Source organism: Homarus americanus, unplaced genomic scaffold, assembly GCF_018991925.1.
Source record: "Homarus americanus isolate GMGI-L3 unplaced genomic scaffold, GMGI_Hamer_2.0 scaffold24260, whole genome shotgun sequence".
NCBI classification, from domain to species: domain Eukaryota; kingdom Metazoa; phylum Arthropoda; class Malacostraca; order Decapoda; family Nephropidae; genus Homarus; species Homarus americanus.
Genome location: NW_024721079.1, coordinates 533,739 through 561,164, shown reverse-complemented (window position 1 = coordinate 561,164; position 27,426 = coordinate 533,739). Strand labels below are relative to the sequence as shown.

The window sequence follows — 27,426 nt, the reverse complement described above, 5'->3', positions numbered from 1 at the left end:
GCATAAATTAAGTGTTAGGACTGGCCAGGAATCCAATGCTCTGTTCGTTCACATGAGACATAATAAGCGTTGCATTGACTGGGATAATGCCTCCTCAATATTATTAAACATACCGAATCTGTCAACATGAAATTAAGTAATGGAGTGTACAAATTGGATAATTTTGTGATTAAGAACATTTGTAACCAGGTGAGGTTGGGTCATCTTACCCTATGACCTGACTACGGACAGCTGCTGTTCTTGGAGATGGCATGGTCAATTTTTTTTTTTTTTTTTTTATTAAAAAGATTAGTAAGGGTCACTGCCTTATGACCCGAACATTGTGGATACCTGCTGTACCCTAGGGACTTGATCTCACTCTCCTCTACTGTATATATTAGCCTTGTCAAGTATTACTCCTTAGTCTGTCCTCAACCCTGAAGGTGTGAATTACACCAAAGCGCTTGGGAACTTAGTGTTTTCTTGTTACCTTGTGGTTATCAGTTTGTATAGTTGCACACTGGTTTCAGTTAAATATCCTTAAGTTTTATATTAATATCAACAATTTCCCCCTGCCCATAACTACATCACAAATTAACGATTGAAATAACTGAAAATCAATTTGTAGTTTTCAGTGCAGCATTAAGAGTTAATTAAAGCGTCCTAGTGTTGTGTTACCGGATCAGCTGACTGATTCGCTCTGTAATACGACGCGGTATAAGGAGCCATCTAAACGCCAGACCTATCATCAGGACCCCTACTATATGTACAGATTACGTTAATAAGTAGCGTAATAGAGTTTTAATCGTGATACTGACGAAAAAAAATCGAAGAACGAATTACAAGGTGATAGACAGCTGTCAATTACAACTTGTTGGAAAGAGACTAATATGAAGAAAGTAATAATTCGTCTGCATTCTTGGAAGGAGCTCAAGTGTCAACACAATAATTATTGAGTATGATCAATTGCCAAAGTTTAGCGTCAAAAGGGGAAGAATGAAATATGTGGTCTATGAAGGTGGTTGGTGAACGTATGGTTCATTCAACGACTCTTATGTAGATGTTCACACCGGGACCTCCAGACCAGGTAGATATTCTCATACAATGAACAACATATTGCCTTCACCATGTTATCACCCCCTCCAGGTACTGAAGTATGATTGGTCCCCAGAGTGTCTCCTTGCTACCTCCAGGTGTTGAGGTGGGAGGGGATCTCTCGGGTAATATCAGGGTGGTAACATGAGAGCTGTGTTCCGGCAATTAGAAAAAAAAGGACTGTGTTAAGAGTTCTTTCACCTCTTACTGGACCCTAAAGACCGCCTTACCACAGGAATGCTGTTATTTTCTTTATCAGGTAGCATAGCTTCCTATTTTTTTCTTAGAATGGAAAAAAGTATATTGTCATATATACAATAATAATGAGTGAACATACTGTATATCTTTTACCAGAAAGGCAAAATAAAATAAACGGTTCTTTCTCAATTTCCTCTTGGTGATGGGACTACAATTTTGGCCCCGAAATAAAGGCCGAATTATCTATTAATAAACTAGAGTGACAGTGAAATTGAGTCCCGGAGGTCAGGCAGCATGGCCAGTCCAAGGCAATTGTTAATGGGTAATTGTAGCCTCGATGCTCCTACAATTGGTGTAAGCGAGAATACTGCCATTTTGTTCTCTTATCCTCCCAGTGAACTCGGAGGATGGAACATAGACTACGTACAGGAAAGTTCTCAAGGTGCCTACGTAATAATTACCTTTTACTGCAAACTAATCAATTTTCCTTTGGAAAATTATTTCTAGATATCTAAAATTGGATACAAATAACCTATTAACGATATATAAATTGTTTATATCGAATAATCTGATGTTATCACACAACACAGGGGCTTTAATGTGTTTATACTGGCGGCCGCTTGACGACGCCAACGACCTGCCACCGTCACGGGAGGACCATTGAGTGAGCCATCCTCCCATAGTGCCAGAATCCTTGCCTATGCTTTTGTGTTGTTGTTGGTGGAAGTTACTAAAATATGTATTTACCTTTCTGCCAGGTTTTACTGCCTAATGTGTAGGTTTTGGGTTGCATATGAACCGCTGAGCGTGAATACTCGCCTTTGAGTACGCCATATTGCTTAATAATGGCCCTAGGATTGTGTGTATCTAATATAACAATGAATTAATCTTCCTATCAAAAAGTTTTTAAATATAATAAGCTAGTAAGAATTTATTGAATAATTCATATATATACTATGGAGGACAAAAGTTCCTTCCTCAGCCCACCCTCACTGGCTGCCATCCCCGGGCCATACACAGTGAGCCATCTGTTGGACCATTACACCACTTTCCTCAGTTCGAACCTCAGGTGATTCAGTCACATTGTGGCTGGCTGAGGAACTTTAGTCCACCATAGTACGTAATTAATTTTACGAGGAGTCTTTTTAAATCTTTTAAGAGACTTTGGCGTACGAGTTGTAAAGGCCGTGGCCAGTACTGATGAAGAAAGTCCCTTGTGCGTAGTTTGGTTGGAGAAAAATTAATCATGACTCGCAACACTAAGTAAGTTACTAGCCAAACAAGTTATGTAATACCATTAGTGTGTATACTACTTTGGAAGTATTAGGTAATTTTAGGGACCATAACTAGTAAAACTAAGCTTTGGGTTCTTTATTTAGTGGTTATACTTGAAGGATAATCATATCTAGGGTTAACACACATGACATAAACAAGCATTTTGGTGACAAGAACTGTCTTCGTCCAAATTACCGATAGGTACGAGAAAGGACAGGGTTTATGGGGCCTGGAGCTGCCGCCACCTCCCCCGGCATGGCTGCCCGCTGAACTGGAGAGGCTGTATTCTTCACCACCCTTACGCCGCCACTGGCCGGTCTTGGGTAAGTCAACGTTACAGTGCCATACTGTTTGTGTTTATCACTTGTCAGGGTTAATATGGAGGACTTCACAGCCACTTCCCACCGTCTCGGTAACAGTAAGTTCGCCCACGACAGGTGTTAAGTTATTTTAGGTTAGGTTAACTTAACCTATTAAATAAATGGTAAATTTTTCTTGTAGCTCCGTTCACTTGTAGCAAGTTAAAAATATATTTTTCTAGTGTATTTGTGTGTGCTGAGACCGAATATGACCTTCCTTTTTAGCGGAAATTAGCCGGTTTTTTTGCGATTTTTTTTCGTTTCACTTTTTCCGAGAAAAAAAAAAGTGCCTAAGCGACTGACAAATACACAATAAAGCACTAGAAAAACAATAACCAAACCTAACCTGACCTGACCTAACTTAATTGACTCTCACCATATGATGGAATCACCTATTTCTTACCTTATTGGCCTGGTTCTTGTTCGTCGTTGCATTCTGGGATTCTTGCACAACGCCACATATGTTGGTCTTTACGATATTTACATTCCTTCTTGCTCTTAGTACACTTTACTGAGGTGGGAAGAACACCATGCGATCGAAAAAATGACATAGTTCTACGTTATTTTTTTTTCTCCAAAAATGCGCGATCAGCTCCATATACTTTAAGTGACATCCACCTCAGACTTCCATGGTCAGAACTGAACTTGAATTTCAAAATATGAGACCCAAAATAAAACTCGATTTTGATTGGGCCAAATATACTCTGAATTAACAAAAATGCTTTTGATTGACTGCGTGACGTGTACGGGTACGCATGTGCATCATGATTTATGAAGGAGATGAGAGAGACACTGAGAGGCAGACGATAATGGCGCGATGTTAATGGAAGAAGAAAATAGAAAATTTTTTGGAAGAGCTATCTCCGTTATTATGCATTTCCGCCGGTAATGTAATAGATGAAAATTATCTTATAATTAGACGTCTTATTCGAATATGATAATAGATTAGTGGTAGGAATGAACGGAGCTACAAGAAAATAATACCAAATAAATACTTTATAACACATTTGTCATAACTACGACAGTGTCCACTATATAAAAAAAAAACAGTGCGTTTCTATGAAAAATTAGTGGCTGTGAAGTCGTAAATAATTACCCATGTCAGGTCACTAACTGGTTGGTCAGTTCTGTTACATACTGTTTATTGTTAAGGACGAAAAAAATAAGCAAAAATAATGATAATGGTGGAGCAGATAATTACCACCATAAAGAATTTTTGGAATTGCAATAAGATTTTAGAAATACAATATTTCACTATTTTCATGATACTAGACACGAAAATGTACAGAACCTGACTTAACCAGTGTCGAGGTCTGTGATCCCCCAGTCACAGTGATTTTATTGATGTGCATACACAAAAATTGAACTTTTTGTTTTGGTCATCCCTGTACAGTATTTGGATTTTCAAACTAATCTAACCTAATCTAATCTAGCTACAGAACCCAGGAACAATATCAAACTTAACCGGGCAGGCTTCACCTCCAGAGTCCCCGGATGACCAAAACTAAAATAATACCCCAAAACAAAGGGACCTCCCAGGCAGCTGTATACAAGGTCTGGGAGCTTTCATATTACCCATTGGACTTTGAGCTCACCCACCTTGAATACTCCCTTAGTGATTAATAGTAATATGCAGCCCTTAGCCAGACCTATCCTAACAACCTAACCTATCCAAACTTAACCTAACCTATTGTAACCTATCCTGACCTAATCTAACCTTACCAAACTGGAGGAGCTCTCAGACCACTGTATTGTACATGTAAATATGATAGTTAGGAGAATGCTCAGATGGGGGGGGATTGCCAGACCAATACACTGGTAATTTTTTCCTTTGGACAACACAGGAATCTAGGGAATTTCTGCACTAAAAAAAAAAAAATTCTAATGCAGATTTTTGTGGTGATTCCAAAAATGTGATTTTTTATTTTGGAGCAATGAATAGCAAAAGTAATTATATCCCTTTAAGCTTTCAATATTCTACATTGAAATCTTAACCTGGCCTAACCTAAGCTATGCTAATCCTAACCTAACCTGAACCTGAATTTCCATATACAGTATAAGGGTGTCTCAGAAAAAATGTATACAATCTTGTAAGGCAGTGTGTATTCATTTCAGGCAGTCCCCAACTTACGATGGGGGTTTGGGTCCCAAATCCAGGTCGTAAGTCGAAAATGCAAAAAATAATACAGTACATAGAAAATCTTAGATGAAATACAGTATAGTAAAAGTAATCAATAATGAAAAATGAATAAAGTGTTACTGTACACTTACCTTTAATGTAGTCAGCTGAATGCACACGGGGCCCCAATAATTTTTTAATTTAACATGAAGACTACATTAATTGGATGAAGCAGAGGAGGAGACAGGGCTGGGTGGGTCATCAATGTCGCTTTTTTCAGACAGGCTAACATACTTGCTTGTTGAAGGTATTGGATCATCTTTAGGGAGTGAAGAGGCAGCACTGGTGGGGCGTGAGGAGACAGCAATGGGGGACTTCTTAAAATATATGTCCAATTTAGACTGCACAGTTTGCCTTTTCTTTTCATTGTAAATCTCCCTGTAGCAAGCAAGTGCATCTTGGATCATGGTGTCAACTTTGCAAAACGCTCAACATTTTGATCCATTTCGTCAAACATTTGCATCCCCTTATTAATAGTAGCAAATGCCTCTGCCATTTGTTTCTTCTGAGCACCACCAGAACTCTCACTTTACGCTTGCCATTTATTTTAAAGGGAATTAGAACCGAAAATATTGTCAGTACACAGTGCGATCACTACCAACAACAACGACGGCCAAACACCAACTGAGTGCGCTATGGCATGGACGCTGTACACCACGAGGCGGCCCAGCCCACGCCACGCTCTCGTACAGGACGGAAACGTTTTCAGAACTGGAAAATACATATGTAATTTGAAAACGTTTGGTGCGACTGAGGCGGTCGTATGTCCGGGTGGTCGTATGTCGAGTAAGTCTTAAGTCGAGGAGTACCTCGGCTGCTCCTCGACTTATGACGGGGTTAGGGGCCCAAATCTAGGTTGTAATTCAATTGGTCGTAAGTCGAAAATGCTTAAATAATACATAGAAAATCTAAAATTTTTCTTCTCAGCACCACAATACTCTCACTTTTATGCTTGCCAGCCATTTTTAAGTGAATTACAAACGAAAAAGTTTTTAGTACACAGCGCACTCACTAACGTTGGGACTCGAAAATACGTAATTTGACAAAATTTTGGTACGACTGAGGCGGTCGTATGTTCGGGTGGTCGTAGGTCGAGTATGTCGTGTTATTGTTATTATTATTATTATTATTATTATTATTATTATTATTATTATTATTATTATTATTATTATTATTATTATTATTATTTTATATTTTTGCCCCAAAGCCTTGATGTGGGTCCTTAAAAATTACCTGTGTCCGGGTGGGCTAATGCCCGTAAAAAAAGAAAAAGAGAAAAAAGAAAAAGAAGTTTATTTATTCAGACCATCAGATTATGCTTTGGAAACCTCTTCCAGGTTGTGACACAGCTCCAACTAACAGTCCTCCAACTTGTGACAGACCTCCAGCTTGTTACAGAAACAAAGTAAGTGTCAGCTTGAATTTGTGAAAGATCCAAGTAACTCCATATCAACTAGAATATGTACATCATTGTAAATCTTTGTTCTCTAGCATCGTAGAGATTGTTATTTGATTATTTATTGGGAAGTTTTGGATTAGAATTCTTAGTGTCTATAGCTGGAGTAATAAAGGAATTACAGGTACTGTGCAGTATGTACTTAAGTTTAACTTGTTATAATAAACAGAATGCTCTGAAGCCCCTTTGAATAAAAAGCATCTAGGTTATATCCCTTGTTAAGGCCTCTTCTAGAGGTGGTGGCCACAGAGTAGGTAAGGTACACAAATTCATTGTAGGTACTGTACCTGGGTGTCTATTTACTAGGGACATATTTTAAAGTGTTAAGCTTTGAATTATTATCATGCCTTTAGGACTGAAGTTTACTTATTTCTGAGAACTATGTTGCCTAGAGTTATCAGTCAGGTCTACAATCTTTGTATCTAATACAGTACTTGAAAAGTTCTGTCTGTATATTTCTTTTCAGAAAGCATTGTGTAGCTTCTGCAAGAAAAATGATGAGGAAATTGAAGTTTATTGTAGTCATTCCCTCAGGTAAATTTGAATTAATTTGTTCCATTGTCTTATTTTAGTGTTAATGATATGCTAAGATATATCAACTGGAGAATTATCTGATTGCAAATAATGTTGGATGTTAAAAATGAAGGTGTCATTCTGATAACCTAATTTAATACTGAACCTTTGAGGAATATCTCATATATAAGTGTTGCCAAAGCTGTCATTGTCAAGTGTAGGTTAATTAGTTCCATTTTCCCTTAAGTACTGTCCGGCACAGTTTGATTTGGATGTTCTTGGAGATGGTTATATCCAAAATATCTTTTGGAGGATGTAAAAGTTTACTGTACAGTACTGGGGTTTTGGATGCTGACATAAAAATGTGATTCATGAAATTCCAGGACAATACCAATGAAATGCATAGTAAGGGGGGAGAGTTCCAGGCTCAGTATTCTTTTAGTGCTCACCATAGAGGCTTAGTGGCCCCACCTTCCACTTTTTAAGCTACCTATTGTTAATGAGAGCTGCCTAATGAAAATTGTAACGATAAGATTGGAGGATTGGTCATGTAATCCCCTATTTTAGCTGTGCCTCACATGGATATCCTCCCCTCCCCCTTGGGCTTGTGGATCATCAGCTGGAAAATTATTCATAAATGGTAGATTAGTTATAATGCCAAGACAGTGGCCAGTGATAGGTTCTGTATGTGCTGGTTTGACAAGCATGATGCCTATTGACCAGCCATTGGTTTTAAACCACACTATTTAAGGGAAATGGAGAGGGACGGATGATTGTCTACCAAATGGGGGCAAGGTTTGATGAGATAACTCCACAAAATTGGTGGCACATTAAAGAGATTACGAGTACAAGTAGAAAACAGGATATCAGGCCCCTGAGCTTTGCTGGGGAGTGTCAGTTGATTGAAAATGTCCAAAGGAGAGTCACCAGACTGGTGCCTGCTCTTTGGCACCTCAGTTATCTCGAGAGATTAGGAGTGCCTGCAACTGCTACAGACCTAATTGAGGTGTTTAAGCATCTCAGAAGGCTCTACTCAGTTGAGTGCCCATACCTGGCGCTGGGGGATGCCCACCCCACAAGGGACCCACAGCTCAAGGTTAAAGAAGCCACAAGTCCAGAAAACTGTAAGGGCTAAATTTTTTCGAGTGAGAGTTGTAAACTCTTGGAACAACCTGCCAGTGTGTTGTGACGACACCGAGTGTGAGCTCTTTCAAGACCAGACTTGACTAATACTGGAGCAGGTTCAGGTACATTAAAGAGCCATTGCATGACCAGTACTTGCCAACAGTGTGTAGCAAGAGACATGACCGACTGCCCAAGCTGGTAACGAGCCGATCAGTGGCTAAGAGGATAAAAGTAAAAGTATGATCAATACTCCATTTAATGCTAGTTTTACTCATTATTTTTCTTTTATATTTTTTGTGTTTCAAGGTCTAATGGTCTTAAGTTAGGATTTATATACAGGGTGTCCCATAAATTTCCATACATAGGAAAAATAAAACTTTTTATATGAAAATCCATTTTTATTTATATAATATGCTCTACATGACTACCATTCTGTTGAAAACACTCTTCAATGCGTGTCCTCCACTGCTGAAGAACACGTTCAAGCACAGCTGGAGTTATGCTTGTAATGGCATTGGTGATACGTTGCTTGAGAGGATTTATGTTTTGTACCTTTTCCTGATACACCATGACCTTCAAATGCCCCCAAAGGTAAAAATCAAGTGGGGTAAGGTCTGGGGATCTGGGAGGCCACTCCACTGGACCACGCCGACCAATCCAATGTTAAAAACCATATGTATGGAAACTTATGGGACACCCTATATATATATATATATATATATATATATATATATATATATATATATATATATATATATATATATATATATATATATATATATATATATATATATATATATATATATATATATATATATATATATATATATATATATATATATATATATATATATATATATATATATATATATATATATATATATATATATATATATATATATATATATTATTATTATATTATATAACTACCTAACGCAGTCATAGTACTGTGCTATTTATTCAATTATATTGACATTTATCACTTTTTTATATATAGGGACACCACTGGACTTCTAACATGTCCTGTACTGAGATGCTATGTTTGTCCTAAGTGTGGTGCAACAGGTGACAATGCACATACATTAACTTACTGCCCGTCGCAGAGGGAAATTACAGACAAGTCTTCCAGTTCAAAAAGAGTAAGTTCACAGCTGAAGAAAACCAAACGAAATTCAACATCAGTGAGGAATTGCCCATAGTCCTGAGCTCATGGGCTGGCTGCACATTATTATTTTGTTGTTGGATATTGATCATATTTTGGTATGAACTTCATTGTGGTCAGTGCTGGGAGTAACTATATATAATGCAGTACAGTACTCTAATTAAAACTAGTAGCAGTTGTGTAGCTGAATATCTTGGTACAGTTTATAAGCATAGTAATGATCATTGGGATTTTTCCACGTACCATACAGTAAACTTTTACTGTATAATGACTAATTATTATGGCAAAATAGTTAAAGCTATTTAGTTTATGTTTTGTGGCAGGCCAGCAAAGTTAGTGCACCTCCTCCAGAGTTATTGATGTTTTAGTTGAAGTCACTTTTAAAAAAGTTTCAGCTTTGATCATATATTTTAATTACATAGAATCTAACTTTGGATTTTAATATTGCGTTGCATTATATTTTGCGGAAATAGAAGAATAAACACTTTATTGAGTAAATTAAAAGACTTTGCCTCCTAATATAAGCATACTGTATAAACTAAAAAGTTGACCTTACAGTTATTATTCATTATACACAAAGATAAGATTTATGTGCTTGATATCATAATAAGTCATTTTCTCATCTTTTCCATTCATTAAGAGTAAAAATTTTCAAATCTCATTGTGCTTAATGTAAAGTTTGCTGGCTGAAATACTGCCAGAACAACAAGCTTGGGAGTTGGCCACAAGCTACAGATGGTAAGTCTGGCTTACCCGAGTTAAGATTTTCAAAGACGTGTACAATTTATTTTATTTTTTGTACCATCAATTGAAGAGACTGTATAAGAATTTGCCGGACTAATTACAGTAACTTAAATTAATGAAAATGAAGTATCTTAATATTTTAATTAATATATATTCCTTTCACATATTTTTGTTTGCCCTGAGAAGTTAAGTGAAAAAGTTATCATTTATGTTCTTTGGGGTGAAAATTCAAGTACCCTGTACTGTATACTGTACTGTACTGGTCATTGTGAATGATAATTTATATTGTTGAACTCGGGTACAGTACTGTATATGCATGTTGTGTGTAGTACTGTTGGCATTTTTTATTTATTTGGCCCATGAGGTATTAGTTTTCTTTACTTTTGTGAAAGAAAAACTTTCTTTACAAAAAAATTACTTTTTAAATGGTTGGAAATATTTTTTTACCAGTGTTAAAAGAAATGGCAATTACCTTATACTTTTGCCTTTATCCTCGTCGCCACTGATCGGCTCGTTAGCCGCATGGGCGATCGATCACGTCTCTGTGGCAAAGTAACCTACCTCATGTGTGTCATCTGTTTATAATGCAGTAGTGTTTCTTACATGTACAGTATACACAGTACAGTGGTATACTTGATATGTAGCAGACTATAGTGTGTTTTTTCTCAGCTGAGAAAAGATGCCCCATCCCCTCCTCAAGAGTTACAGCTGATTGGCTGTTGCAAACCTGTCCAATTTTGTCCTGAAGTAATGATGTGTTTCTAAATGAGTTTGTTCATAATCGTTGGGATGACCGTTTCTGATGAGAAAGATATTTAGCCAAATCATATAAAGATACATACATTCATTATTTCAAACATAAGCACATTGAAATATTACACGACCGTTCACAGTCATATTTCCCGCCTCTGTTGACGGTCGTGTAATGTTTCAATGTGATTCTGATCTTTAAAAATATTGTTTTTGCATAATGTAATATTACTGATACGTAATTTGTCTTAGTATGCCTTATTGTGGTTAAATATAAGTATATATTAAATGCATCCTCTGAAAGCGTGAATTTGTTACCAGCTGGGAAAAAACACACTATAGCTATATTAGTTTTGTTAATATTATAGAAGAACTTTTGTTTTGTGCTAATGAATGAGACAAGTTCAAATATTTATCTTTTTAGTAAAAAGTTAATAGATATTAAAATTAAGATTATGACAAATATAATCATTTATTGGAGATTTTATATTCAGATAGGTAAAAAATATTTGACAATGTATTGAATGTAAGAAAGACAAACTTTTGATATGTAAAGTAATTTTCTTGGTAAGATTGAGTAACTTGTCTCTTTTATAAGATGAAAGCTAATGAATATGGTGCATTTCTTTTAATAATGTACCCTGTATCAGTTTTTTTCACGAATTAATTAATTTTAATCTTATACAGTACTGTATATTTTTTGTAGAATTTTATTGTAATTGAAGGATAGATATGAAAATTCTTCTTATTTTCATAACTTTAATCCAAGCTTCAGTGATCAGTGCATTTTATCCTCAAAATCAGTGTTTTGTTTCTTCTTCTTGTAAAATTGTATTTTTCTTATACAGTACAGATTATACTGTATCTTGTATTCCAGTTGTTTTCTTTTCAAAATTCAGAATAAAAACATTTCTTCTAGACCATACTTTTACTTTTTACTTTTATCCTCTTCGCTACTGATCGGCTTGTTAGCCGCCCGGGCGATCGGTCACGTCTCTGTCACACACTGTTGGCAAATACTGGGCATGCACCGGCTCCTGAATGTACCTGAACCTGCTCCAGTGTTGGTCAAGTCTTGTCTTGAAAGAGCTCACACTCGGTGCCGTCACAACACTCTCTGGTAGATTGTTCCAAGAGTTTACAACCCTCACTCCGAAAAAGTTTGCCCTCACAGTTTTCTGGACTTGCAGCTTCTTCAATCTTGAGCTGTGACCCGTTGTGGGGCGAGCGTCCGCCAGCTCCAAGTAAGGACACTCGACTGAGTAGTGCCCCCTGAGATGCTTATACATCTCAACTAGGTCCCCCCTTGCCCCTCTGTAGTATAAGCTAGGCAAGTTCAGGCGCTCCAATCTCTCAGGGTAGCTGAGGTGCCAAAGTGCAGACACCAGTCTGGTGGCCCTCCTTTGAACATTTTCAACCAACTGACAGTCCCTAGCATATCTCGGGGGGATGGGGTGACAGTACTCCAGATAGGGAAGCACTTCACTCCTGAAGATCGTTACGAGGGACGGACCGTCTAGATATCTGAACGAACTTCTTATAAGACCCAATAATTTATTTGCCTGATTTACTTTCTTCTCGCAATGGCTCAAGAACTTCAGCTCTTTGTCAACATACACACCAAGGTCCTTCTCACATACAGTCTCAACTAGTGCAGTTTCTTCATCCCGTTGGGACGTATGATACACCTCCTTACCATTGATACGCCCCAGGTGCATCCTCTTACACTTAGTGACGTTGAATCTCAGCAGCCATTTCTTCGACCATTCCTGGAGCCCACAGAGGTCCTTCTGCAGCTCTTCACAGTCTGCTTGGTTCTTAATTTCCCGAAATAACTTGGCGTCATCGGCAAACATTTGTATGGAGGAGTGTACAACGTCAGGCATGTCATTTATGAAACAAACAAACAACAGCGGGCCCAATACACTGCCCTGTGGCACCCCACTTGTTACAGGTACAGATGACGATTTTGTGCCATTAATCACCACACACTGCTTGCGGTCATGTAGAAAGTCTTCTATCCACGCAAGGACATTTCCCCGAATTCCGTACCCTTCCAGTTTGATTTTCAGCCTTTCGTGGGGTACACTGTCGAAAGCCTTGGCAAAATCTAGGTAAATATTGTCGATATTACCACCCCGTTCCAGAATATGGGTCCAAATATCCAATACCTTGAGCAATTGTGTTAAGCAGGAGTGCCCCGGCATAAAACCGTGTTGGCAATCCTTTACAAGGTTGTTTCGTATTAGATGTTCCATTGCGGCATCTCTGATAATACTCTCAAGTACTTTACATGTTATGCTGATCAGGCTCACCGGTCTATAGTTGTTCGTGGAGTGACGATCGTCCTTCTTGAAGATAGGACTCACATAAGCCACTTTCCATTCACTGGGGACCATTTGTTCATGCAGGCATTTACAAAACAGGATCTTCAGGGGCTCTGCAAGCTCGTTGCACAACTCTCTTAGCACTCTAGGATGCACCATGTCAGGTCCGGGCCTCTTATGGACCTTTAGCCTGGACAGTTTATTTCTAATACCCTCTTCTGTGAACACAATGTGGGTCAGTGCTGTGTCGAACCGTCTATCCTCAAACGCAGTAAGGTTAGTTGCATCCTCTCTTGTGAACACCGAGGAAAAGAAGCTGTTCAATGCCTCAGCTTTATCCTGGTCAGAATCTGCGTAACTACCATCCACCAGCCTCAGGTCTGATACTCCTACTCTCGTTTTCAATTTCGACTTTGCAGAGCGGTAAAACGCCTTTGGGTTTGACTTGACCTCGCTTGCAACCAGTCTCTGGAACTCCTTTTCAGCCCTCCTACGCTCTATCTTTGCTTGGTTTCTGGCTCTTGCATACATCCTCCTGTCTTGCTCATCGTTTGACCCAACCCACGTCTTGAATTTCTGGGTTTTCTTCTTCATTTTGTCGACCGCCGCATGGTTCATGTGTAGGGATCCCCTCGTATTCCTAGAAGCACTGGGTTTGGTCTTGGGTATATATTTATCGATCAAATGGGTCACTTTACTAGTTATGATATTCAGCATAGTGTCTGCGTTCTTGTACCTTAATGAGTCAGGCCAGTTGATACCCCTCATCTCTTCCCTCATCCCATTGTAATTTCCCTTGTAATATTTGTACCTTGGCCTGATAAGCCCTTGAGTGGTCAGCCACATTCAGTACATTATATGAAGAAATTATCTCCAACGACATACTCTAATTACCAGGTATACCAGGAGAGGCCACTGCTACAACAACAATTATAATATACAACTACCTACACCACAGACAGTGCAACTCGCCCTTACTCACTGTTTGGGGATCTTGTCCTTCAAGTCCTAGCTAACAGTTGTAATGTTAGCATAATCATATACACTGTATAATGAATTCCATAACAACTGTGTAGTAACATTAAGCGTAACACCAAACAACAGCTACTACACCATATACAGAACCATTATATCAGTGACCTTTGACAGCATCATCCCACAATTCAGTGTGTGGATCATTATGCCAAGATACTGTCAAACATTAGGACCGATAAAATCAGTTAGGTCAGGTGCCTTTCTTGTAAACCTTATTGTAAGGTCAGGGGTAAGACACAACACAAAATATGATAAATGAAGAAGTACAATAAAAAAAGTAACAAATTAGACTACAAAATATTGATTGGTCACCTGTGACAAACTGCATACAGGTTAACAAGGCCTCAGAGAAGTTCAAAACTACTTTTACTGGCGTTCTTGATGATGTAGCTGTTAAAGGTGATAAGAATATTAGTTAGGATTGAACCTTGGATGATAAGTGTGATATTGGAATCAATTGGACAGATCAACTAACCGTGAGTTTAAATTAAACATTATAATGCGTTACTAGAGTTCTGTAGACTAAGAAACAAAGTGCAGAGGAATGAAAAATTAGTACTTAAACAATAAGGATAAAGGAAAAATAAAAATAATCCCCCCAAAACTCTGAAGTTGTAAACCACTTTGAATCATTTTTACAACTTTTATCCTCTTCGCCACTGATCGGTTCGTTTGCCGCTTAGGCGATCGGTCACGTCTCTCATTACTTTTCCTTTTCATTTATCTTACAGTAGCCTCATCTTATTCGAAAAAATGCCGATAGCCTCAAACAATTATAGTGTGATATCAGAAGCCTTTGTTCTAAAGGAGTAAAACAAGACCCCTACAAGAGCACAGGTATCAATAGCATCCCAGCTAGGTTTTTTGAAGGATGGTGCCACTAAGTATATTAAACACATCAATAACACATTAATTAATATCTCCATTAGTACAAATACTATATCAGAGGAGTAAACGTTTGCCAGAGTAACGCCTATCCATAAGAAAGATGACAGGTCTAACTCAGGTAATTACAGGCCAGTTGGTATACTGTGTATTGCATCTAAGATTCTAGAGGTTTTTGACACGAGACAGATATCGTTAATATATTGGAGTCAAGCATTTAATTAAGAACTGGATGATATTATGTATGTATGGAGATAAGTGGTGAATGAGAGAGCTGTGAAGGAGGCGTAAGGAGAGGTGGTTGTATGGGGAGTGACTGATTGGGTGGAAGACTGGAGGCAGGAGAAGGGTGGTGGAGGGGAGGGAAGGACGGTGAGACGAAGGGATGAGGTAGGGTAAGGGAGGCGCGGTTCTCAGTTTTGTGGGAGACATCGGTAGTGATACACGCGGCTCCCTCACTAGTCAATTCAGGGTTCTCCTAATCCAGCTACCTAAACATATGTGTCATCTTAACACAAGCGCGGCCTAAAGTTACTTCCATGGTTTAATCATACTTGCGTGGCCTAAGTACATTCATACATCCTGAACACACAGAGACGGCCCCCAGTAACTCTACTTCAGACCGGTGGTGAAGTTTACCTTGGTATTCATCGTTGGGCACGACCAGGATGGCTGATATGAACGAAATGTAAGTCGGGAGTTTTGTGTTGACGTGTAAATTACCTCTAAACTGTTTAAGGCACGAATCATGCTATCTAGGATTTTGAGTGCCACAAGAGGCTAACGAGCCGATCAGTGGTGAAGAGGATAAAAGTAAAAAGTACAAGTTGGATATAACCAGATAACCAGCGAACGGCACAGTATATATAATTACACATATCTTGTTATCATGGGATATGGTTTCATAGTGCAATGATAAGCAGTTTGATATGATTCTTTGTATTATTTTTAGACTGCTCTTCGTTCTCTTCATTGTGTTTTACAAGTTTCTGCCCATGTCGTAGAGTATTTACTATTATCTTGATGTATATATATAATTTGAATTCTGCATTTAGTAGTGTAATGAAGGCCTTGCACCGTCTTTGGAATACAAGTGGAGCTAAGAATCACGTGCTGTAGATTCCATATTCTGCAACGTAATGCCTTACTGTCATTTAAGTTTTAGATAATGGTATAATTATGTTGCAGTCTAATGTATTTGATTTTTTCCCTTGCTGCATTCAGGGGAGCGCGGCCCGATCACATGGTAGGTGCCACACTTTATATCCACGGGTGCCCCCACACTACATCCTCAGGTAGTGTCAGGTGCCACCAGACAGTACATCTGCAGGTAGTGCCAGATGTTGGCTTACTGTGACACTATCCTCCTATCTATCAGTTTTGGAAGTCTTTACCGAATCCATAAACTCGGATCATCAGGACTAAACAAACTCACTATAACCGAACCAATGTACAGTAAATATCATATAGAATATAAGATAAGTACTTATTAGTCCCCTGTAAGCCACGTAAGGGAACATAGGATTTATTCACCTTTTTTTTCGTAATCTGGTCGCATAACTCGCTACTCTTGTGTTTGTACGAATTTCTTCCACATTTGACGTTACTATCAGGGTTTAATATGATTTACCCTTAAAAATTGCGAACATTAATCAATGTCTTGTTGGTGAGAATAGTGAGTTGGTGAACATCTATTTTTTCGTGAATACAACTAATAAAACTAATAATTTTGGTCAATGTTGCAAAAGGTCAGAGAATTGCCAATCATCGTCGTTAGTATACTGTACCTGTATACGGTATATTTAAAAATAATTATCACGATAACTTTGATCCCTTGAACTTACATATGTACAAAAATTCAGGTTGTGTTGAGATAAAAATCTGTCCCAACACACCTAAGGGGAACACAGCTACTCTATTGTGTTCCTTGGTTTGCAGAAAGGTTGGGGACGTGTGTTGCTGTCACATTGATAACTGCGAAAAGTGTTGCTGGCTCATGTTTACGCTTTTATTTCTTTCTCTCTTTGTCTGTTTTTCTTTACTCCCGCTTTTCTGTCTCCTTGACTATCCCTTTGTCTGTGTTCTTTATCCTCACTCTCCCTCAGCAGTAAGCGCGGCCCTATTGTACACAGATTGAGTTAAGCTTCCCTCTTCCGGGAACTTTTCGTAACCCGGATTCAGAAGGTTCAGTCAATCAAATAATATTGTATACAAAAATAGTTCTCACCTAAAGTCCTCACGAGTTAAGAACATAAGAAAATAAGGAGTCTGCAATAGGCCGGTTGACCTGTGCATGGCAGCTCCTGTCGAGAGTTACTACCACTCTCTCTCATCCATGAATCTGTCCAGCCTCCTTTTAAAACTTTCCAGCGTTCCAGCACTTACTACAAAGTTGCTAAGCTTGTTCCACTCGTCCACCACCCTATTTGTGAACCAGTTTCTTCCTATCTCCCTCCTAAACCTAAACTTATCCAACTTGAATCCGGTGCTACGAGTCCTATCCTGCTCGGATATTATAAGAACTTTATCTATATCCCCTTTATTGATTCCTTTTACCCACTTAAATACTTCTATCATATCTCCCCGCACTCTTCGTCTTTCTAGGGAATGCAAGTTAAGTTTCTTTAACCTATCCTGATATGGAAGGTTTCTAAGTCCCGGAATCATTTTTGTCATTCTTCGCTGCACCGACTCTAGTGAATTTATATCCATTCTATAATAAGGGCACCAGAACTGGACCGCATAATCGAGGTGCGGCCTGACTAGCGCAAGATATAGTTGCAATAAGACCTCTGCACTCTTATTACTTACACTTCTAGATATAAAACCCAATACTCTGTTTGCCTTATTTCGAACATTAACGCACTGTTTTCTAGGCCGTAGGTCCGGGCTTACAAGTACCCCTAGGTCTCTTTCACAAGTCGACTTCTCTAGGTTGATGTTGTTAAGGCTGTATACAATGGCAGTATTTGTTCTTCCAATATTAAGTACGCTGCACTTGCTGGTGTTGAATTTCATTTGCCATTTTTCAGACCACCCCTGCAGTTTATTTAGATCCTCCTGTAGTGCATTTGCATCCTGCCCTGAATTAATCTGTTGAGTCTAATAGAAATATAGTAATTCTCATGTGACGGCACCGAGTGTGAGCTCTTTCAAGGCCAGACTTGGCCCAATATAATCTTTAAGTGTTCATAAAACTTTTCAGAAAGTTCATCCTCACTATCATTTGTTGGTGTATAAACCTGTATTATTACCAAGCCCAGCGTTAAACCCGACTAACAAAACTATCTGACATTGCCCAGTATCCCTTTACACTACTGCTCAACTTCTGGTGTACAAGAATACCCACACCTCTCTGATGCGCCACTAATACTGTATGAACTTCCCACCCTCATTGGTGACGGGCTGGTTCTTCACCTCTACTTCCCAAAGCTCATTTCCAATCTTTTCTACTCCCTTATTAATTAGTCTTTTGATATTGACATAAATCTCCTGTGTGACTTGTGGTACTTACTATCCATGGTTCCTGTTTACCGTTGTAGCATTACCCCTGGTTATTGTATTACAGTTCTAGCATTACCCCTGGTTATTGTATTACAGTTCTAGCATTACCCCTGGTTGCTGTATTTATGATATCCATGGTTACGGTATCACGGTCAACGTGTCATCGTATTAGTGACGCGCTTTTATTATGAGTTAGTTACACCTGAGCTCCTCCATCATAGTGATGATTAATTTTTCAAGTGTGTCGTTGCCTGAAGTATGGCTGTTACCTGTTGCCGTTGATGTAGTCTTACTGTATTACGATGTGTTTATTTTCTCATATCAAAAGAACTTTTTAAGTACACTTTCAGCTGTCTGTATTAAATAATACATTTTCCTTATAAGTAATATGTGTTTTGAGATTATCGTTTGACGTCGCGGCATCTATGGTAATTTAACCTGCTTCTGGGAAAGTAACATCTTGGGTCATATTTCCACATTTGCTAACAGTAGCTGCCTCCCGCTTCCTCCTACCCCTTCCCTGCCTTACGTCACCTCAAATATATTAGTTAATATTCCAGGGGTTTCATGAAATCATATAAACTGGAATTAAGGCCAGGTTAGATCCCCTCACAGGACGGTCCCTTGTCAACACTGAATTTCATTTATATATTTTTGAAATTAATTGATTCGTCTATTTCTGGATTATTATTACTTCTAATATTGGTTACACCTACAGTATATAGTTACATACTGTAGGTATGGCGGTCAAAGTGTGTGTGTGTGTGTGTGTGTGTGTGTGTGTGTGTGTGTGTGTGTGTGTGTGTGTGTGTGTGTGTGTGTGTGTGTGTGTGTGTGTGTGTGTGTGTGTGTGTGTGTGATTCATGGATGATAAAAACTTATATATAATTATAAAGCAATAATATAGTACTCCTCCACACTACGTCAAGACTCAGGATTAGTACATTTGATCACCAGAAACTGTTTGATTTGCATTTTTTCTTTTCTTTAAGGAATAGCTCACCAGGGCACAGGTCACTGACCCACTTCAGGGCCTGGGGGGCGAAAATGTAATAATAATAATACTAATAATAATAATAATAATAATAATAATAATAATAATAAAAATAACAATAATAATAATAATGATAATAATAATAATAATAATAATAATAATAATAATAATAATAATAATAATAATAATAAAAATAACAATAATAATAATAATTAGTTCAAAGTAAATAAATTTTATAATAAAAAATACAAAATTAAAAATAAAGTAATAATAACAATAATAATAATAACAACCAATGATTACTACTACTACTACTACTACTACTACTACTACTATTACTTTTTTTTTTTTTATAAACGTGGCCTCCAGCCTCCCCCAATAGCCACACCTTCGCCACCATTTATTTACCTTAATATTAAATATCCTAATACATAAGAAGCTATCCTATCTGTGTTAAATTAGTTGAGCCGCAGATCTATGCGGCATTCAGTGACTGTAGCCTCATAGTCAATATCTGCAGCAGTTGTCGGAGTAGGGGCAGAAGCTCTCGTTCCCCTGAGGCAGAGCAAAGCCGACCGAAGGAGAGAGAAGGACAGTCGACATCTCATCCAGGCTGTAACATAACTTCTGGGCTGCTGCTTCTGTTCGGAGATCAGCTCCGCGAGTCTGGCGTAGAAACATCTACTACTACTAATAATAATAATAATAATAATAATAATAATAATAATGATAATAATAATAATGATAATAATAATAATAATAAAGAACCATAAAGAAATGCAAAAATGAAAAACAAAATCAATAGTGAGAAACGGTATATGTATGTTGTGTTGTTAAAGTAAGAGAAACAATTGAGACCCTGTAATTTTGTGTAAATGAGGTAGAAAGTCAGATCAGCAACCTGGGACTTGGTCACAACTTTCGTGATGCCATATGGCAGCCGGGTCTACCACTAGACAACACATTATGCTTCCAATATCTTCCCAGGCGGTTGTACCTCCCTGTTTGGTAGCTGCCTACTACCTGTATGTTATATTGTAGTAAATCCTACCGAGAAACACGAATTTATCCATAAAGTTGTCCTAAAAGGTAAACATGTGAATACTTAGTGTGGAAGGAGGGAGAGGCCGCCACAAGTAACACACTAGTCATGACCAGGTCTTTTTCCAGGGGTCGGTGGTTCGATTCCCTGACACCCAGTTCACCCAGCTGTAAATGGGTACCTAAATTTACAACTTGGGGAAGTGAAGACGGTCGAGAGCAATACTGACCATGCTGTACAGGTACCGAAAACTTAGTATACAGTCATGCCTATGGGACCAACTTTCACTTTTCGTTAATTGCTCCATCAGTAGTCAAGTGCTATTAGTGGCTGCAAGTTGACCTCCACTCTTACTGACTAGGAAAACTGCACCTCGGTGATTTCGTTCGGTTAGGTTAGACTTTAGAATACATTAAGACAACTAAAACACAAATCTCCCCTGTAATGCTGTACATGAGTGACGAGGTATTGTAGCAGAGAAGCTGAACTACCACCACTTTCACCAACAAAAAACAATGACCATCCTCTTACCGAAGCTTTATCGATTAAGCTGTCTCGAGTATCACATAATTACCTACTTAACATGAAGTTTGATGCGTCTCTGTCAAACGGAATTATAGAATATTTCATAAGTAAGGAGAGACTTGAATTGTATTTTGTATGCTACCAGTCTTTCAGTTAATATTCCTAATTGTTTATTGGGCACAGTCAAGTGTGTTAGAGAGCTGTATAATGGTAATACTGTATTATATTTAAAGTGTTTTATATTCTGTTAACTATTGTGAGGTGCGTGGAACCCGAAACACCACCAATGACTCTCCTAATATGTCAACAACTTTGAAACAATTAATGTGAGAGAACATTGAAGTGGGTGTAGCGACGGGCCTCAGGTGGGCGGGGAGGGAGGAGTGGTCTGACTCACATTTGTTTCGGTAGGTATATTTCATGTCTGGGAACTTAAAGAAAAAGGTGTGACGACTCTCTCCCCTCCTCACTCATAACAACCACTTGCTCCAACTTCACACCGGGAGAAGAAACTACTTCACGAAGCTACTCGACTCCTGTGAGCACCGATCAGAACCAGTTTCCCATCCGACTATGAGACCGAGGTATCGAGGCAAGAGTGTCTGCCTGGTAAGCTGAGTCTCTTTGCGCCCTACAGGGTTCCTCTTCTGCCGGGGTGTGGACGAAGGATTGTATTACGGACTACTGCTGGTGGTGTTGTAATGGTTTGCTGGTAGTGGACTACAGCGGTAATCCCTGGTTCATTGTGGTTGGCCCTCGCAGCCTCGACATGTTACCTGAGGTGCCATTTCTATCAGGTTTTTGTGTTGTTTATAGTATGTGTATTTAATGTTTAGAAGTCTGATTCACGCCAATATGGGAGTTATTTACAGTGTTTATGGGTATTGGTGACGTCTTATGTTTGTGACGGGAGATTTTGTGTTTTTCATTATCATACAGGTATGTATTTTTCGTTATTATTTGAATGTGTTCTTCATCATTATGTAAGTATATGTGTTCCTCGCCATGTATGAATGGATGGGTGTGTGTGTTCATTAGTAGGAGTGCTCCCTCAGTAGCCGTGATTTCATGATAGGTTGAGGGAAGTCTTCTGTTGTAAACATAATGCGTTGTCGTGAGAAAGGTCGGAGGTAGGTTTTATCTCGAGGAACTATAGACGTCTTTAGTGTGTACTTAGATTCCGTTTCTCTCTCTCTATCATATTTATCTTATTTGCCCACCTTCCCTCTCTCATATTTATCTCATTTACCTAATGGTCATCCACTAGTGACTAGAGGTTAGTATATTGTTTCTTCCCAACACAAGTGCTGAACTACTGTGCATCTAACTACCAACAGCCTCATTCCTCCACTACTGATACTTTTAACTACCATCCAAATCACCCTTCCCGCCTCCAGTACCTAACTACCACCAACCCCCACCTCCCCCACCAGGACGACGAGGACACGAGGAGCGAACAGAGCGACCTGTCGGCGTCAGCTACAGAGGCATCGTCGCTGGTGACGGTGAGGGCTGGCTGCTGTAGCTTCAACCCCGTGAGTCACTCTGGCAAGAAGTGGCACCAGTTGCAGATGATGATGCTTCCCTTCATACCTATCGCCGCCCTCATCGTCCAGAACTGCTGGTTCATGACTACCGTCGCCGATCACCAGCGAGAGATGCAGTTCCTCGCCACACAGGTCCTGGAGAGTCTTGTCCCCTGTGTGTGTGTGTGTGTGTGTGTGAACAGTTGTACTCTAGCCGCCGATGTACATACTATTAGCCACAGAAGTTCTGCGCTGTAACCTTGTGCTTACTGATGTACATTACCATGTACCGTCAATATCGCCTCCTCTGATCCACCGATGTTATAAAATATTGCCTCTCTCCGCACTCGTCACCTCCAGCAGAATAAAACTAATACTCAAAATTCTTATTAATTGTGCACTTCTTGGAGTAAAACTGTATCACTATGCATATCACCCAAGAGAAGTATAACAGAGTCGCTCTCACTTTCACTCAGGTACACGTGACGGTGGAGCTGGGCGTGTTGTTGACGGCACTGCAACTGGAGCGAGGCGAGGTGGCCTATTATGTCTTCTCCAACGGCTCCAAGCTAAGGTGAGGGCTCGTTCCTCTCCTCTCCCTGGCCTTCTCTTCATCACGATTATTCTCCTTTGGTTTTTCTTTCTAAATATTCGTGCAATTGCAAGTTAATTGGTGTAGTTTCTAATTTACTTTCGTGAGGGTGTTGGTTGAGTGCAAGGTCTTTAACTATGTGGGTGGGTTAGCCAGAGAGGAAATCAACTTAATCAGAGTGGCTGAGGTATAGAGAATTCGTGACTTCAGTAATCCACGGGAGGCCAGAAAAATCTATTTTATCAGTGGACGCGAATGCCAGGTTGGATGAGCACATAGCACCACTCCTATCCTGGTTGGCGAGACTTCTGTATATTTGGTGTGTCATTATGGTGAGGGATTGAGGTAGTGTGCGAGAAAGATTAGTCTAATTTCTGTTCCTTCTGGCGGAGTAAACCCAAGAACACTGAGACACGAGACGCCAACTATATACAGACTTTCTCTCGTGCCTGTGCTATATTTTATATTTTAAAGTGAAGAATAAAACTTCAGTGATAATCATTTGCGTTCTCCATAAACTGGTCACTGAGAAATGTCCTAAATTTTAAGATTGAAGGGAGAGACCAAGACCCAACACTTATCGGAGGGCCAGAGGACGAAGGAAGCATCGAGCGTAACTGCAAGGCGCTCCCATTCCTCCACACCAACTACCAGCAGGTTGGACGAGTGATGTAACAGTGTTCGTTCCTCTGTTGTGGGGAAGGGTGGGAGGAGGATATGCTGTGCCACTTTTACTCGTTAAGCAAGATTTATTATTGCAACATTCAGTACGTGTGTGTGTGTGTGTGTGTGGGGGGTTGGAGGGATTTATACTGATAATTTCCCCTGTGTAATTGGTGTATTATTATTATTTTCCCTACTTCTACAAGATTCTGCTGGGAGAGAGTGAACTAGCACAGCACACATGAACATACTACCTACCTTCTACCTACTGATTATTCTAAAAGGGCTCGTTCATATTTTTGTTTTCTTTTTCTAGAATGTGTGTGAGGTGATGATGAAGTAATTAGGGGTTTCATCTGTGGGGGAGAGTAACGAGCCCCAGCCTAGGTACAGTACCGCCTAGCCTGGCGACTCGCAGATAAACACACACACACAGAAACAAATCTTGGCCATAATTATAGCTCCACTGATGTTAAGAAATAGTACATCGATCGAAAGAGATATCTGATCACTATTACCATTATATAAACAGAAAACGAGAACCCCCACACACCATTCTCAATTTATTAACAATATTTGAGCTTATCTGGTATTTTATTCATTAATACTGTTTTTTAATCATCTTTTCTAAACAAAATTTGGTAGGTCCTGTGAGCGTCAGCGCTGTGGTCACCGCCGGGCGGCGTTGATCATGTGATATTGTTGTTTGTTTATGTTCGTTGGTTAGACGATGTTAGATCAGGGTACCTTAGATTAAATTATTCAAGGTTATGTTAGGATGGGTTATCTCAGGCTTGATTAGGCTAGACTAGGATTGGTTAGGTAAAGTTAGGATAGCTTAGGTTAGGTTAGGATAGCTTAGGTTAGGTTAGGATAGCTTAGGTTAGGTTAGGATAGCTTAGGTTAGGTACAATAAATTTTATTTGTTTCGGCCGGGTATAGGTTAGGTTAGCATAGCTTATGTTAAATTAGGTTGTGATGTTAGATTAAATTAGGCTAAGTTAGGTTAGGATAACTTAGGTTAAGTGAGATTATAATACATTAGATGGAATTTGATTACGTTAGGTCAAGTAAGGTTAGGTTAGGTCAAGATAGGCTAAGTTAAGTTATATTAACTTATCTTAGGTTATGTTAGGTTAGGTTTGGTTGTTAGGATAGGCTAGTTTAGTTTAGGTTGGGTCAGGTCTTCATAACAGCATCCAATTTGGAGCCTCGACATAGAAGTCCCATGTTTGGCGGAGAGAGACCACTAACCCGCCGTGTCCCCGCCAGGAACAACCTTCAAGACACCTTCCGCCGCACTGACCAGATCCTCGAGCGGGTGTCCTCCTGGCCTAACTTCAGCAACTACACCAAAAGTGATGTACTCCTCGGCTCCAAGCTTAGGTTCCAGATTAAGCTTGATGATTTAAGGTAAACTGGACGTCTTGATGGAATGTTTGAAAGACGACCAAGGTTAGCTGGTGACTGGGGTTAGCTGGTGACTGGGGTTAGCTGGTGACGGGTTATCTGGTGACTGGGGTTAGCTGGTGACTGGGGTTAGCTGGTGACTGGGGTTAGCTGGTGACAGGTTATCTGGTGACTGGGGTTAGCTGGTGACTGGGATTAGCTGGTGACTGGGGTTAGCTGTTGACGGGTTATCTGGTGACTGGGGTTAGCTGGTGACTGGGGTTAGCTGGTGACTGGGGTTAGCTGGTGACTGGGGTTAGCTGGTGGCTGGGTTTAGCTGGTGACTGGGGTTAGCTGGTGACTGGGGTTAGCTGGTGACTGGGGTTAGCTGGTGACGGGTTATCTGGTGACGGGTTAGCTGGTGACTGGGGTTAGCTGTTGACGGGTCAGCTGGTGACTGGGGTCAGCTAGTGACGGGTCAGCTGGTGACCAAAGCTGGACGACAGGCTTGGCTGGCTTTAATTTTGGTTTTTGGAAGACGTAAACTGTCTCCCTGGTGGAGATGTAACTATGGCGGTGCCTTGAATTTACCAATAAAATCGATGACTATCTTTCATCGCATTTTGGGATTCATTTAAATTTCTATTCATTTGTATACAGTGAAACCTCCATCTAACGGACTGTATGGAGAGGAAAATTCGTTATATTGAGGATCCGTTAGATGTCAAACCTCCATCTAACGGACTATATAGAGATTAAAGTCCGTTATGTTGAGAGTCCGTCAGATGTGAAACTCCCATTTAACGGATTATATGGTGAGAGAAGTCCGTTATATAGAGAGTTTACTGTATTTTCAAATTTATATCTGCTGTTTCCGTTTATTAATGATAGTGTTGGTGGTTATATATGTCAGGCAGGGAATGAACTACCAAGGAGACACAGTGGCGGAGAAGATGGACTGGTACAGCTACATTACCTACTTCATCATGGAGGCCATCGTCTCCAACATCAAGGACGCCAACATCTCCAGCGTGTGGAAGTAAGTACAAGCACCTGTCCGTTAATTACCACGGACACCTACCTGGTAATAGGTAATGACGAATTGTTTACTTTATTTATACTCGTTGACGCAGGTGAGGTGAGGTAGGATTAGGTTACCGGTACGTTAGATTAGATTAGGTTAAATTCAGGTTAAATTAAGTCCTCTACCTTAATTGTTTATCATCACATCAGTATAATTATCAGTCCTCAGGTAAACACTAATACAGTAATCCCTTAAATAATCCTCCTTCTGGAGAGGATTATTTTTTTCAATAATCAATTTTTCCCGATGATAATATTGATCCGGCACAGATTACTGAAGATTAATCAAGGAGAAGAAGGAGCCAGGACACGCTTAACCGACCCTGTAATTAACTATCTGTTTAATGCGATTATCTTAACCCGTTAGACGAGAGGGCAGCCTCTCACTTAGGTATTCTGGCTAATGGCTGACGATGTTATTCAGCTGAGAGAAACCTCACCTGACCCGCTTTGCTTATCCTGGTCAGAACAGGCACTGGCAGGACAAGGTGTTAGACGTTACAGGGTGTACTGTAGGTCATACACTGCAGGCTTGTACTGTAGGTCATAGGCTGTACTGTAGGAATATAGGTTATACACTGTAGGCTGTACTGTAGGTCATAGGCTGTACTGTAGGAATATAGGTTATACACTGTAGGCTGTACTGTAGGTCATAGGCTGTGCTGTAGGAATATAGGTTATACACTGTAGGCTGTACTGTAGGTCATAGGCTGTGCTGTAGGAATATAGGTTATACACTGTAGGCTGTACTGTAGGTCATAGGCTGTGCTGTAGGAATATAGGTTATACACTGTAGGCTGTACTGTAGGTCATAGGCTGTGCTGTAGGAATATAGGTTATACACTGTAGGCTGTACTGTAGGTTATACATTACAGAGTGGAGATATTAATCTTAAAAAATTATACCTTTAAAGGGAAAATCAACCCCAAATACCTGTTGTGTAAAGTGATTCCAATAAAAAGTAATTAACAAAATCGTCCAGGTTACAGAGAACTTGTCATCATAATGTTGTAGGTCACTAGTAAT

General features: G+C 39.5%; 2 protein-coding genes across 3 annotated transcripts in view; both read left to right on the top strand.

The window, feature by feature from the left end:
* The first annotated feature begins 275 nt into the window (after positions 1-275).
* LOC121861391 (nanos homolog 1-like) lies at positions 276-10,812 on the top strand. The gene is made up of 5 exons (XM_042359060.1): positions 276-2,535; positions 2,749-2,870; positions 6,423-6,490; positions 7,008-7,075; positions 9,177-10,812. The coding sequence occupies exons 1-5, from the start codon at positions 2,519-2,521 to the stop codon at positions 9,376-9,378; spliced, it is 477 nt and encodes a 158-aa protein (XP_042214994.1). The 5' UTR covers positions 276-2,518; the 3' UTR covers positions 9,379-10,812.
* A 4,701-nt stretch (positions 10,813-15,513) lies between these two features.
* The window catches only part of LOC121861389, a 21,416-nt gene continuing 9,503 nt past the window's right edge, over positions 15,514-27,426 (top strand). For both annotated transcript variants that reach the window (XM_042359059.1, XM_042359058.1), the window contains exons 1-6: positions 15,514-15,770; positions 22,581-22,826; positions 23,150-23,247; positions 23,815-23,922; positions 25,201-25,341; positions 26,231-26,356. In XM_042359059.1, coding sequence (XP_042214993.1) covers positions 22,719-22,826; positions 23,150-23,247; positions 23,815-23,922; positions 25,201-25,341; positions 26,231-26,356 — 581 coding nt within the window. In that variant the 5' untranslated portion in view covers positions 15,514-15,770; positions 22,581-22,718. The remainder of the gene's footprint in view (positions 15,771-22,580; positions 22,827-23,149; positions 23,248-23,814; positions 23,923-25,200; positions 25,342-26,230; positions 26,357-27,426) is intronic.